This window comes from Chiloscyllium punctatum, chromosome 38 (genome assembly GCF_047496795.1).
Source record: "Chiloscyllium punctatum isolate Juve2018m chromosome 38, sChiPun1.3, whole genome shotgun sequence".
Lineage (NCBI taxonomy): Eukaryota > Metazoa > Chordata > Chondrichthyes > Orectolobiformes > Hemiscylliidae > Chiloscyllium > Chiloscyllium punctatum.
Window position 1 is genome coordinate 31,838,131 of NC_092776.1, and position 15,168 is coordinate 31,853,298.

Sequence of the window (15,168 nt, forward strand, 5' to 3'; positions counted from 1 at the left end):
TATAGATATATGTTTTTAGTATGCTTGGGAAAAACAGCAGTATGTACAGCCAATCAGCTGCTCTGCTTAAAAGCAGGATTGGATGTCACCATTTAAAGTTTTGCAGATCTTGAGTGGAGCAAAGCATCCAGCATGAACAACTGAAAAAAGAAATCTACTGTACGTATTCCAAGGTCTTTTGGACTTCAGTTTGAAGTTGCACCAGTAAGTTTACAGTAATTAATAAACTAGAAAGGCTGTTCCTTCAGACTAATAAGTGACAGTGGTCGTGTTTCAGCAGATAACTGTTCTGGATTTTGAAGTAGTAGTGCATTTTGAATTCCAAGGCATTTCATTGACTGATAATGGCTCATATCACACAATGAGCGTGTGTCACTAAAAGTATTTTGAAAATGCATTCTCTAGCTGATAAGGGATATACCATTGTATAGGCCCAATTAAAATTCCTTTCACTTACAAGTATTTCTGTTCCCTCCTTCACTCCACCTTAAAAGTCTTACAAAAGTCCAATTTTTCTTTAAATGATATGATTTTTTACTGTAACAACCTTTTAATGGTCAGTGCATTGAGTCTTGGTGTTGAGCGGTCATGTTGCAGCTGTACAAGACATTGGTTAGACCACTGTGGGAATATTGTGTGCAATTCTAGTCTCCTTCCTATCAAAATGATATTGTGAAACTTGAAAGAGCTCAGAAAAGATTTATAACGATGTTGCCATGGTTGGATGTTTTGAGCCAGAGGGAGAGGCTGAATAGTCAGGGGCTATTTTCCCTGGAGCATCAGAGGTTGAGGGGTGACCTTTATAAAGGTTTATAAAATCATGAGGGTCATGGATAGGGTAAATACTCAAGTAAGTACTCAACCTAGCAAGCATAGGTTTAGGGCGCAAGGAGAAAAGAGATAAATGGACCCAAGGGGAACCCCCCCATGCAGAGGGTGGTGTGCGGACGGAACAAACCACCAGAAAACTCCGAGCCCAAAGAAAATCAATTAACTGAGTAATCAATTATCTGAATGAAATGGTGCCCGCCCATCTTGTTTGGATAATCGAGGTTCCTCTGTAATTCCTGGGATAGTGCGATTGTTCTGTGAGGAGAGATTGTGGAGATTGGGTCTACGTTCTCTGTAATTTAGAATGAAAGAAAATCTCATTACTGTACATTGCTCGTCTTACAAAATTCTTACATGAATAGGTAAATTAGTCATAGAAAGAATGCCTCTGGCTGACAGATCTAAAACCGAAATGGGCAATAAATGCTGGCCTATCCAGTGATCCATTGACAAATTTTTTAAAGAACAGTCTTAGTCTAAAAGTCAAATCATTTGACGCTGAGATGTCGCAAAACTTCTTCATTGAGTGGGTGTTTAATTTTTTAAAGGTTTGCCCCCAGAGGGCTGTTGGAGCTCAATCATTAGGTTCAAGAAAAAGATTGACCGATTTCTAATTACTGATGATATCATGAGTTTGTGGGTATAACATAGGGATATGGTATTAAAGTAGATGATCAGCTACGGTCTCGAAGGGCTGAATGACGGACTCTAAAGCTGATATTTTCTGACCTTGTAGTGTTTTTTTTTGAGTTACTGCACGCAACAGCAAAGACACAACCTGTCCTAATGAGGTGTTGTATATAAGTTGTTTTGTGTGTGGCAGGCTGTACTTTGATCAACAAAGAACTTTATGTTGTGATAAAAGGTATTATAAAGTATTAGTGGTTAATTTACAAAGCATTTTTTTCTTGTCAGTCTTTATATAACTTCATATTATTTAGTACTATGCTCCAGTTCTAATTTGTGAACATTCCATACCATCTTGATATTTGTAAACATACGTTGGTGATAAAATAATTGTATATTTTCATCCTTTTGTTTTAACGGTACTGCTACTATAGATTTTCTTTGTTCATTAGCAATATAATTTATGCTGCACAATAAGTACTTAAACCCAAGGGAGTGTTGAAATTGCAGAAATTTCTCATGGGTGTTGTGAAGGGATTGTTTCATTAAATGTGGAAACAACTATGTTTGCACAATAGGGTGAGATCCTCACAAGATTTGTCTAAAATAGAGAATAATTGATTAGGAGAGTTTGGAGGCAGTAATCTGATTGTAATGTAAACTATAAGAGCAGAGGTGATGCTAACTCACTGGCTAGATGGCCCATAGAATTGTGCAAAATGGTAACATTAAAATATTCGTGGGCAGCAAAGCAACTGTGTTCCTGTGTGACCTGTGATACACCATCACACTTTGTCAGAAGAATAGGGAGCTCACTTAACATTTAGGAAGTGCAAATCTGGGTCAGATAGAGAAACAAAGGAAACTTACGGCAGGAATTCATCAATCATTTCAAGTTGCATCACGTATTTACCAAGGCCTTTTTTTAAAAAAAGCAAATTGTTGAACTTTGTTTCTCGATGGATAATAGTAAGAAGAACCTGTATTTAATCTTGAGTTGGACCATAGTTCAGCATACTTCATGCCATTCTGGTCACCATATAAAAGTTTGTAGGGTCACTGGAGAGGGTGCAGGGAAAATGTACAAGTGATGCCTGAAATGTGTAGGTTTAGATATTAGAGCCATGGAGATTTGCAACTTGGAAAAAGTTTGATTAGCCTACTAACTCCACTCCAGTCATTGAACATCCATCTACTCAAATCTCATTTTGAGTTGGAAGGATTGACAGGCTTTGATCGATTGATGGAGGCCATTAAGTAATCAGTATTTCTTAGAGTCATAGAGCTGTACAGCATGGAAACAGACCCTTTGGTCCAGCTCCTTCCTGACTAGGTATCACAACTTAGTCTAGTCTCCTTTGCCAGCATTTGGCCCATACCCCTCTAACCCCTTCCTATTCATGTACCCATTCATATGTCTACTAAATGTTGCATTTGTACCAGCTTCCTCCCTCTCCTATGGGGATACAGGTTCATAGCTTATTCAATGTACACACCACCCTCTGCATGAAAAAGTTGCCCGTTGGGTCTGTTTTAAATCTTTCCCTTCTCTCACTTTTTAAAGCTATGCTGTCTTTTGGTTTGGACTCTTCTACCATGGCTATTCACCTGTCCGTGCCCCTCATGATTTTATAAACCTTTAACATCACTCCTCAGCCTCCAACACTCTAGAGAAAATAGCCCCAGCCTATTCAATATCTCCCTAAAGCTCAAACCCGCCAACCTGGACAACATCCTTGTAAATCTTTTCTGAATCCTTTCAAGTTTAACAATATGTTTCATGTAGTAGGGAGACCAGAATTGAAAGCAGTATTCCAAAATTGGCCTAACCAATGTCCTTTGCAGCCTCCATGTGACCTCCCAGAATAGTCCATATTCTGACCTATAAAGGCAAGTGTGTCAAACATTGCCTTCACTACCCTGTCTATCTGTGATTCCAGTTTCAAGGAACTCTGAACCTGCACCCCAAGGTTGCTTTCTTGGCAACACTCCCTGGACCTGACCACTACGTGTCCAAATTGTTTATATAAATGACTAGCAGTGGACTCCTCACTGATCATTGCAGCACACCACTGGTTACAGGCCTCCAGTAGAAAAAAATACCCTTTACCACTTGCCTCTGTCTCCTACTTTCAAGTCAGTTTTGTGTCCAAATAGCTAGCTCTCCCTGGATTCCATGTGATTTCAGCTTGCTAACCAATCTACTATGCGGAGCCTTATCAACCATTTTGCTGAAGTCCATTTGGACAACATCCATATGTTGTGCCTTCATTAGTAGTTTTTGTCACTTCAAATACTCAATCAAGTTCGTGAGATGTCATTTCCCAGGCACAGAGCCATGTTGACTATCCCTAATCAGTCCTTGCCTTTCCAAATACATGTAAATCCTGTCCCCTCAGAGTACCCTCTAACAACTTGCCCACCACTGATGTCAGGCTTACCAGTCTATACCTCCTTTGTTTACCTCATTAGCCAACCTCCAGTCTTTAGGCATCTCATCCATGACTGTCGATGATACAAATATCTCAGCAAGGGGCACAGCATCACAAAGTTCTGGGCTACACCTGATCACGTCCCTGGGATTTATCCTCCCTTTTATGCGTTTTAAGATATTAAGCAGCACCACCTCTTTAATCTGGAAACTGTTCAAGATATGACTATTTCTCCAAGTTCTCCACAGTCAATACTGACGCAAAATATTTGTTTAGTGTCTCATTCATCTCCTGCGATTCCACACATATGTGGCCTTGTTGACCTTTTAAGAGGTAATCAAAGAGGAAATTCAGAGGAAACCACTTTCACCAAAGAATGGTGAGAATGTAGAATTCACATTTCACATAGCATAGATACTGTGAAGCGGAATCTAGACAGGCATTTGAGGGAGAAGGATGCAGATGGCTGAATAGAAGATGAACAACTAAATGATTTGTTTCTGTACGTAACCTATGTAACCTTGTGTAATGTTTAACAATAGAGTTTAAGTTCTGCTGTACTATGAAATACAATTATGTAGCTTTGGGCTTTTTCAAGGAAATCCCCTGAAGTTGTGTTGATAACTGAGTTCACTAGCGTTCATCTTTGATAGAGTCCCTACGGTGTGGAAACAGGCCCATCGACCCAACAAGTCCATACCGACCCTCTGAAGACTATCCCACGCAGACCCTTTGCCCTATTACATTTACCCCTGACTCATGCACCTAACATACACATCCCTGAACACTATGGGCAATTTAGCACGGCCAGTTCACCTAACCTGCACATCTTTGGGTTGTGGGAGGAAACCCATGCAGGCACAGGGGAGATGTGCAAACTCCACACAGACAGTTGTCCAAGGCTGGAATCGAACCCGGGTCCCTGATGCTGTGAGTCAGCAGTGCTAACCACTGTGCCACCCTGCTTATATTTGCAGGGGATTTGGCAGGAGAGGTTATTCAAACAGCTTTCTAGTCTGTTATCATATGGTTTTATTTTTCTCAGGAATCTAATAGAAGTGTACTAAAGGAGAGGATGGGACAAATTTAAAAAGATGGGAAAGTAGAACGGGGAATCTTCAAAAAGGGCTGTAACTATTTTTACTACATGAGCGAACTTTTGTAATTTGTCTTGAAGAATCCTTAAAACAACTTTTTGTCTGAATAGAACCAAATAATTATCTCAATGTGGTGTTTGTTAAATCTGGAATAATGTAAAACTAGCCATAAGTTGGGTTTTTTAAAAACTAATTCCCGGTCGAGTTTTCTTTTAATGGCAATGTGCAGCTCATTTATCGCAAGCAGGGCAGTAGCTGATGTAGTGTGGTTTCATGTGGAATGTGCTTTGATTGTTCAAAATAAATTTGGAAGTAACTATAAAATAAGTATTAACTCTTGTGTTCTTCAAACTAGTATGGGAACTGTTCTGAAATGTGAATGGGAAGTTCATGAATTAGTTGAACTATACAGTCTTAAAAATAAGAAATGCTGGAGATAACAGCAGATCAGGTAGCATCCATGGAAATGAAAGCAAGCTAATGTTTGAAGAATCACCTAGGCTCAATGTAAGTTTGCTTCCTGCCCATGGATAATGCCTGAGCTGCTGTACTCTCCCATCATTATTTTTTTGTTTTCAGTTCAGATTCCAGTATCTGCAGCCCTTTGTTCCTGCAGTCTTAAAAATGTTAGGGCGAATAACATTTTCACAGTAAGCTTTCCTGAAATGACTCTTGAATGTCTGCAGACTCACTTTTTAAAAAGAAAATCGCCCAAGCCAAACCAGTTAATTTTGTGAACAAACATTCCAAACCCTAGAAAATGACAATTTTCCAATTATACCATGTGCTTAACAGTTGTATGTAACACTGGATTTTATAAAGGCATTGGAATGTTAAAAAATGCACGTGTATAGTTCTTTTATGTCTGTCTGAAGTATAGTAATTATTCGGTTTATAACCCCAGAGATTGTAAGTTTGTGTGCAGATATTTTAAAATTTTTAGTTATTCATCCTAGGATTTAGTTTTCAAATATTTCTTTCTATTTCGTTCCAGAAATCCACAACCATGAGCCTGGTTACCAACTCTTTAGGTAAGTAATTTTAATCTGCTTGATTACTTATTTCAACTACTTTGATAACCTGTGAATAGTTTTAGTTTTAAATGCCAGAGTTGCTTGGCATTCGAATAGTCAAATCCCTGATCGTTTTTCAGCTTGATGACAAACTTAGAGTTTGGTAATTAGTGATGGCCATTAAATGCTGGCCAAGCCAATGATGCCCACATCCCTTGAATGACTTTTAAAAAGAGACTACTCTGGAATAAAGGACACAAGGGTAAGTTTTTTTATGTGCCAAGATAAAAACATTTTTTTATTTCTCCTTTCTCTATTGATGACCCTTTCTTCTTGCTGGAACCAGTTTCATTGGTGCTTTTTCAATGTTTCTTGTTAAAAGGATGACAGTATATATCAATTACTGGAGTTTGAGATAGTAGGCCAAAGCATTATAGCATCACTCCACATGCACACCAGCAGGGATTGGAAGTGTAGCTAACTGCATGCACTGACTGTGCTAGGACCTCCACCCATGAATGAGCATGTTGGTTCAATCCCCACTAAACGACTTGAGCACATACTCGAGAACGATATGTCAGTGTATAACTAAGGATTGATGCACTGTTGCAGCTGCCATCTTTTGGATGGGATGTTACATCTGTCTTTTCAGCTACTTACGAAAGATCTCCTGGAACTATTTGAAGTAGAGCAGAAGAGTTCAGTGTCCTGGTAAATTTTTATCCCTTAACCACAAGATAACTGCCCCAAAGCCAAGCAGATCACTTATTAATTTATCTTATTTCTGTTTGCTGGATCTGACTGTGTGCTTATTGATAATTTTCCAAATAGAGGCTGCAGTTCTGAAGTATTTAATTGGATATGAAGCACTTCAGGGTATCTTGTCCAGCAGTGGTGTCCCTACCTCTGAGCCAGGGTGCCCAAGTTCAAGTCTCACCAGCTTCAGGGGTGTGTTGTTAACCTCTCTCAACAAGTTGATTTGAAAATATCTGGCATTGACAGAAGCATATTTGTCGGGGTGAGGGGGATGGTTCAGAGTCAGTGGTGTTAGTTACATTTAAACTATGGAAATAGAATGTGGGTAATAACAAAAGTTATGGAGTGTTTTGTTACTGAGTAGCACTTCAATTGCGTATTGGTATGTAGTGGTAGAGCTAGCATTCAGAATGTGCAATTTAACTGGACTGGTATGCTGAGCCTCTGGTCGGAGCTGATCAGTTTGTTGATGTTACAGCTTCTCCATGCGTTGACGTTGGAAGGATAGTCAATGGTTCACTGACACTCGTGAGTGGTTAAGGGGTAAAAAAAGCTATACATTAACAGGTGAATGGTAGTTGATAAAGAATTGTGGGACTAACAACAAAATAGCAAATGTGGTAGGAAAAGAAAACTATTATGGATACTTTACTGTAGTATTGAAACATATAGATCAGAAGTAATTTAAAAATACCAGTGTCATCCTTACCGATCCCTTTTCCTACTTTCATCATCTGTGTCGTCAATTCTGCTGCTATTCTTCTCCTCCTCCACTCATCAGTATATTTATGGCCTGTTCTTTTTTTACATTAAAAGATGTCCTCTACTGTGTTATGTCTTGGCTTCAAAAAATTCTTGATTCTTCATTGGCGGTGTCTTGTTGTTTTTGTTTTTATATCCATTTTATCTTGGAACATTACATTTACCGTCATATTCCAAAAGGTTCAGTACAATACACGCCAAAGGAAATTACTTTGGTTACAGGAGAGCATTTCAGTGAAGGAGGTCAGATAATGAAACAATAAAGCTGTTTCTGCAGATCATAAAAAAAAGTCATGTCCTATTTTGCTGCCAAGTTAGAAAGGTGTGCCACTTAGCTCATGTGACAATATTATGGCTTTAAGAGGTGTATTTTGTCTTGGGTTTTTATTTGAAGAAGGGTTTTGAGCCACGGGTGCCAGGCTGTCTCTTCCATGTGAGGTCATTGTCTGTCTCGGACAGTGTTGCCCTAATTTTTTTCTATTATAACTGCATTTGGAAAATTGCACTGCCCCCATACTTAGGGGTTTGGTGTGGGGGGGAAGAAAGAGAAGAGAAAGAGTCCTGTGAAAGAGGGTGGGATGCCAAAAAGAGTGGGGCAGGTGAGTTACAGAATGTTTAAGCAAAAAAAAGCCTATCTTTGACAATTTGCTGTGGAAACTCGAAGTTTTATTTCACTTATGAAGTAATATTTATTAAAGCAAGGAAGCAACTTTGTAGGTTTAGCATGGTTCCTGTTTTCAGGTACAGCTTGGGGTGTGTTGTCAATACAGTCTCTGGCCTTCTGCTTTTGACACAACTACAGGTGTTACTAATTGCTTTATCAAACCAAGTGCAAGCACTTTGGTTAGTGAATGTTGGTGTTTATTAGCTTCTTCTGAGCCATAGCCAACTGCATGGTCAATGATATAATTGCATTCTGATTGGCTTAAGTGAGATGCGACTGACTTCTGATTAGTTCAAGCTCTACTTGATCAATCTGTGATTGGCCACTGAGAGTTGTCACACCTTGAACTTGGTTACTTATTTTAAAAATCTCTCACACAATCAAGTACTGTAACAATGATTTTAAACTTTGTGTGTTGCAGCTAAAACAAAACCCTTCCAGTCAGCAAAATATGTCTCACAACTCAACTTGGGCTATTACTTGAATTTAGCCAGGATTCCAAAGGTGCTTGACTCTGAATGTGTCCAAGGCTTGATCTTTGTGCAGTGTCATTCTTCGAAGTTCTGTTAAGGGAGAGTTTTGGAGTTGCTGTCTTATTCAGCTTTTCATCCTTCAGGTGACAGGGAAGTGGGCAGAGGGGGCAGGGTTGCCTTGTTAGTTAAGGACGAAATTAAATCTATGGCATTAAATGACATGGGGTCAAATGATGTAGAGTCTGGATTGGTGGAATTGAGGAGCCACAAAGGCAAAAAAAAACCATAATGGGAGTTACGTATAAACCTCTCAGCAGTGGTCAGACCAGGGGTGCAAGATGTACCAGGAAATAGGGCATGTCAGAAAGGTAAGGTCATAGTGACCATGGGGAAACTTCAATATGTAAATGGACTTGGGGTGGTGGGGGGAGGAGGGGAAAGATTAGACAACCATGGCTGACAAAGGAACTCAGGAAATATATCATAGAAAGAGAGAGCCTATAAAATGGCCAAGAGCACCGGAAATCAGAAGATTGGAAAGACTACAAAAACAAATAGAGAGGATAATTGAGAGAAATAAGGAAGGAGAGGATCAAACATAAGCTAGCCAGTAATATTAGAAATGATAGTAAAAGTTTCTTTCAATACAAGAAACAAGCAAGAGGCAAAAATAGAAATTGGGCTACTCCAAACTAGCAGGAAGGCTAGTGATGGGAGATAAGGAATTAGCTGAAGAACTTAATAAATACTTTGTGTCACTCTTCACAGTGGAAGGCGTGAGTAATATCTCAACGATTAAGGAGAGTCAAGGGGCAGAGTTGAGTATCGTGGCCGTTATAAAGGAGAAAGTACTTGATAAACGAAAAGGTCTAAAAACTGATAAATCTCCTGGCCCGACCCTAGAGTTCTGAGGGAGGTAGCTGAAGAAAGAAGAAACGTCGGTTGTAATCTTTCAAAAATCACTGGAGTCAGGGAAAGTACCAGATGATTGGAAAATCACTTTTGTAACCCCCTTGTTCAAGAAAGGATGAAGACAAAAGATGGAAAATTATAGGCTGATTAGCCTAACCTCAGTTGTATGTAAAATTCTAGAATCCATAGTTAAGGATGAGATTTCTAAATTCTTGGAAGTGCAGGTTTGAATTAGGACAAGTCAGCATGGATTTAGCAAGGGTAGGTTGTGTCTGACAAACCTGTTAGAATTCTTTTGAAGAGGTAAGAAGTAGATTAGACCAGAGAAACCCAGTGGACATTAACTACCTAGACTTCCAAAAGGCCTTTGATAAGGTGCCTCACGGGAGTCTGCTGAGTAAGGTGAGGACCCATGGTATTCAAAGTGAGCTACTGGCATGGATTGAGGATTGGCTGTCTGACAGAAGGCAGAGAGTTGGGATAAAAAGTTCTTTTTCGGAATGGCAGCCGGTGACAAGTGGTGTCCCGCAGGGTTCAGTGTTGGGCTCCCAGCTGTTCACTATATATATTAATGATCTTGCTGAAGAGACTAGGGGCATTCTGGCAAAGTTTGCCGATGATACAAAGTTAGGTGGACAGGCAGGTAGTATAAAGGAGGTGGGGAGGCTACAGAAAGACTTAGGCAGTTTGGGAGAATGGTCCAGAAAAAAAAGAACACCGGCAAGGACTCTTTTCTCAATGCTGAGAAAATTCATAAAGCCAAAGTACAAAGGGATCTGAGAGTGCTAGTACAGGATTCTCTAAAGGTTGACTTGCAGGTTGAGTCTGTGGTTAAGAAAGCAAACATAATGTTGTCATTTATTTCAAGAGGGTTGGAATGTAAACGCAATGAGATGCTTCTGAGACTTTATAGAGCTCTGGTTAGGCCCCATTGAGAATATTGTGTCCAGTTTTGGGCCCCACACCTCAGGAACGACATACTGGCACTGGAGCATGTCCAGCAGAGATTCACATGGGTGATCCCTGGAATGGTAGGCCTAACATATGATGAACGGCCGAGGACCCTGGGATTGTGTTCGTTAGAGTTTAGAAGGTTGAGGGGAGACCTAATAGAAACTTACAAGATAATGCATGTCTTAGAAAGGGTGGATACTGGGAAGTTGTTTCTGTCAGGCGGGGATCCTAGGACTTGTGGGCACAGCCTTTGAATTAGATGGAGTCAATTTAGAACAAAAATGCGGAGACATTTCTTCAGCCAGAGAGTGGTGAGCCTGTGGAATTCACTGCCACAGAGCACAGTGGAGGCCGGGATGTTAAATGTCTTCAAGGCAGAGACTGATAAATTCTTAATCTCGCAAGGAATTAAGTAATTGGGGGAGAGCGTGGGTAGGTGGCGTTGAAATGCCCATTAGCCACAACTGAATGGCGGAGTGGACTCGATGGAAGTAAGGCTATTTGGCCCATTCTTATGTCTTATGGTATTAGGTCCAGGATATGGTACTCTTGATTCTTTAGATTCCTGTCATTCAAAATATTAATTATTCTTTGCAGTTTCAGAAAAGATTTACAAGATGTTGCTAGGGTTGGAGGATTTGAGCTATAGGGAGAGGCTGAATAGGCTGGGGCTGTTTTCCCAGGAGCGTCAGAGGCTGAGGGGTGACCTTTATAGAGGTTTTCAAAATTGAGGGGTATGGATAGGATAAATAGACAGTCTTTTCCCTGGGATCGGGGAGTCCAGAACTAGAGGGCATAGGTTTAGGGTGAGAGGGGAAAAATATGAGAGAGACCTAAGGGGCAACTTTTTCCACGCAGAGGGTGGTATGTGTATGGAATGAGCTTCCAGAGGAAGTGGGGGAGGCTGGTACAATTGCCATATTTAAGAGGCATTTGGATGGGTATATGAATAGGAAGGGTTTGGAGGGCTATGGGCCGGGTGCTGGCATGTGGGACTAGATTGAATTGGGATATCTGGTCAGCGAGGACAGGTTGGATTGTTTCCATGCTGTACATCTCTATGACTCCTCGGGTCTGCAGCTTGCTTCCTTGTCAGAAGTAACTCCTCTGTTCCTTGTTACATTTGGCCTTAACTGCCTGTTTTGAAAACCTGTCCTATCTTGTAATTAACTCCTTAAATTCTTCAGCAGGGGAATAAGTTATTTATTAGATTAGATTACTTAGTGTGGAAATAGGCCCTTCAGCCCAACAAGTCCACACCGACCTGCCGAAGCACAACCCACCCAGACCCATTCCCTACATTTACCCTTCACCAAACGCTACGGGCAATTTAGCATGGCCAATTCACCGAACCTGCACACTTTTTTGGACTGTGGGAGGAAACCGGAACACCCGGAGGAAACCCACGCAAACACGGGGAGGATGTGCAAACGCCAGACAGGTGGGAATTGAACCCGGGTCCCTGGTGCTGTGAGGCAGGAGTGCTAACCACTGTGCCACCATGCTGCCCATGAGGCATCCAGTTAGCAAGCATGTGTCAAACAGTTTTGTTTATGTAGCCTCAAATCCTCCTTTCACAGGCATGGCTAATTGTTTTCAAGCCGTTATGTAACAGCTTATCTTTGTCCCTTAATAGGTTATTCCAGGTGCTCTTATTGCTGGTGTGTGTCTGTGTGTGTTTAATTTTGAGCCATTCAGTCTATAAATAGTTCTTCAATACCATGGACTTCAGAACTTTAAGATCTGGATCCCCAGGTGGGGTCTTTCGGTTTCGCGATCGGTCAAATAATCAACAAAAATGTGGTCTGCTTCAGCAAGATTTCACAGTTTATTGCAACACCAGGCTCCAGTTTGTTCAGCAACACAAAGGTTAACAGCTTCTGTGTTCTTTGGAGAAACTGCGCAATTCCACTTAGAACAAAGGCAAATTTTATGTTTCTTACAAAACAGTACAGCTTCAATTACAGAATGAATACAATAAAATGTCATAATGGACGGCAGGTTAACCCAATGACATTTTCTGGAAAACAAAGTTGTTTACTTCATCTTTATTTCTTTCCACCTGATTAGATTAGATTTAGATTACTTACAGTGTGGAAACAGGCCCTTCGGCCCAACAAGTCCACACCGCCCTGCCGAAGCGCAACCCACCCATACCCCTACATCTACCCCTTACCTAACACTACGGGCAATTTGGCATGGCCAATTCACCTGACCTGCACATCTTTGGACTGTGGGAGGAAACCGGAGCACCCGGGGAGAATGTGCAAACTCCACACAGAGTCACCTGAGGCGGGAATTGAACCCGCGTCTCAGGCGCTGTGAGGCAGCAGTGCTAACCACTGTGCCACCGTGCTGCACCTGCATTTCAATGTTAACTGAGATGATTAATAATGTCCTATCTAACTTAGTTAATTCCATGCTGTAAAGGGTCCATTGTTCTGCTTTATCTTTAATTCAGTTAGCTAAGCGAGGCAGGAATGCAGCTATTTTGTTATTAATAAAAGCATGCATAAAAAGTATTACTCCTGACAATGGTCTAATTCCAGATTTTAGATCCATATCTCTTTCTCTTCCCCCCCCCCCCAAACTTTGGTCATTCCATGACCACACCATAGGATGTGAGGGCATGGGTTAGATTAGTCCAATAAAATGGAAGCCAAAAACTGCCATATTTCCTTCTCCAATGGCGAAGAAGCATTTTCTGGGTAGAACCAATGCTGTCAACAGAAACCAATATTTTAGCAATAATACACTTAACAACAGCAATACCAACGAAAAGACCAACTAAAACAATGGCAGCATACATAGCCATATTGATCAACCTGTTGTACGATGAGCCGAAACCCTAATCTTCCCACCCTGCGCCTTCAGTCGTTTGGCTGACAAAGGTGCGAATGTTATGTATATGGCTGGTAATATTTTCGATGAGGTCAGTGACCCCCATGATGCATTGGCTGTTGACTATGGTGCAAACTCTTCTTTCCTTTGCCAGTATGTAATCGAGGGTGTACCGGTTTTGTTGGGAAACTAGGCCAAATTCTGAAAGCATGTCCCTAACTCCTGTCAGGGCAGCATCTGTCTTATTACCCAAGAGGGTGAGACTGCAAATGAGAGAATTTTGATTCTGATGACTGGATTCCTGCAGAACCTCCCAAGGTAAAGGTACTAAGAAATGCATACCCTAGAGAGTCAGTTTTAGTGGAGCTTGAAGTCTTAGTATTCCTCCAATGTGTGCAAAACTCTGGTAAGACTGACTGTTTTACAGGGAAATCCCAATCCAGTTCCCAAGTAATTGGACAAGGAACTGTAGTTGGAAAAAGTGTCTCTACAGCTACAGCACCTATTTCATGAAGGGCAAGGTCGTTAGTTGCTTTACCTTGGCTGAACAAAAAAAAATCAGGTTTAGTGTAAATAATGGAAGGAGTTTCCCAGTAAGAAGCAGGCCTGTCTTTATGACTTCCCTGAACATATGGGTAGCCCATGGTACTTGGGGTGAAATCTGCTCAATAGAAAGAGTTGGGTCTTTAGGTAAGAGATGCGGTTATTGACCCAGAATGGTTCCTTCCATCTCACAATTGAGAAGATGTGAGTACCATTAGGGGTCTCATAATAAAGGTGGGTGCTATTACCCATTCCACAAAGGGCCTGAATACAGTGATAACAGAGGCATACGCATGAGATGAGAGCTCCTTCAGGGGAGCAGTGGCGACTGGCACATTTGATCATGGCACAGTGGATAGCCTTAGTCACATTTACATTGGTGCACCCCCATCCCTTACCACTAACAATTTGGATAGGCTACCCTGGATTTATTGGAGGAAGTCCATAAGCAACTGGCAGGTGCAGATAAGTAATAATCAAAAGAAATATTACATCCAGTAAACACTTTAGAAGTGTTCTTTACTCCTTCGTTGGGATTTGGGAGGGGAAAAGGGGCCAAAGAGTCTCTCACTGAATTTAGGGCATAACAAACCACTTAAACCTGACCAAATATTCTATTGTGACTTTGGAGAAATAAATTGAGTGAAAGATAATCGTATCGCAGCATAATGGATACTGCTGTCACCTTGTAGTATCTCCTGATTAGATCCTTAAGAATTCGCTGATCAATTGACTCCCTTCAGTGTAGAAGCAGGTCAGTCGGCCCGGCGAGTCCACACCATCCCTCCCCAGACCCACCCCCCTACCCTATCCCTGTAACCCTGCATTTCCCATGGCTAATCCACCTAGCTTGCACATCTCTGGACTGAGAGAGGAAGCCAGAGCACTAGGTGGAAACCCACGCAGGAGAGAGTGTGCCAACTCCACACAGGCAGTTATAGAGTCATAAGAGATGTACAGCATGGAAACAGACACTTCGGTCCAACCCGTCCATGCCGACCAGATATTCCAGCCCAATCTAGTCCCGCCAGCCAGCACCCGGCCCATATCCCTCCAAACCCTTCCTATTCATATACCCATCCAAATGCCTCTTAAATGTTGCAATTGTACCAACCTCCACCACATCCTCTGGCAGCTGATTCCATACACGTACCACACTCTGCTTGAAAACGTTGTCCCTTAAGTCTCTTTTATATCTTTCCCCTCTCACCCTAAACCTATGCCCTCTAGTTCTGGACTCCCTGACCCCAGGGAAAAGACTTT

General features: G+C 41.3%; 1 protein-coding gene across 1 annotated transcript in view; it reads left to right on the top strand.

Moving 5' to 3' along the window:
- abraxas2 (abraxas 2, BRISC complex subunit) overlaps window positions 1-15,168 on the top strand; it is a 45,889-nt gene that overhangs the window by 15,091 nt on the left and 15,630 nt on the right. The window contains exon 3 of the mRNA XM_072557539.1: window positions 5,982-6,018. Within this exon, the coding sequence (XP_072413640.1) occupies window positions 5,982-6,018 (37 nt within the window). The remainder of the gene's footprint in view (window positions 1-5,981; window positions 6,019-15,168) is intronic.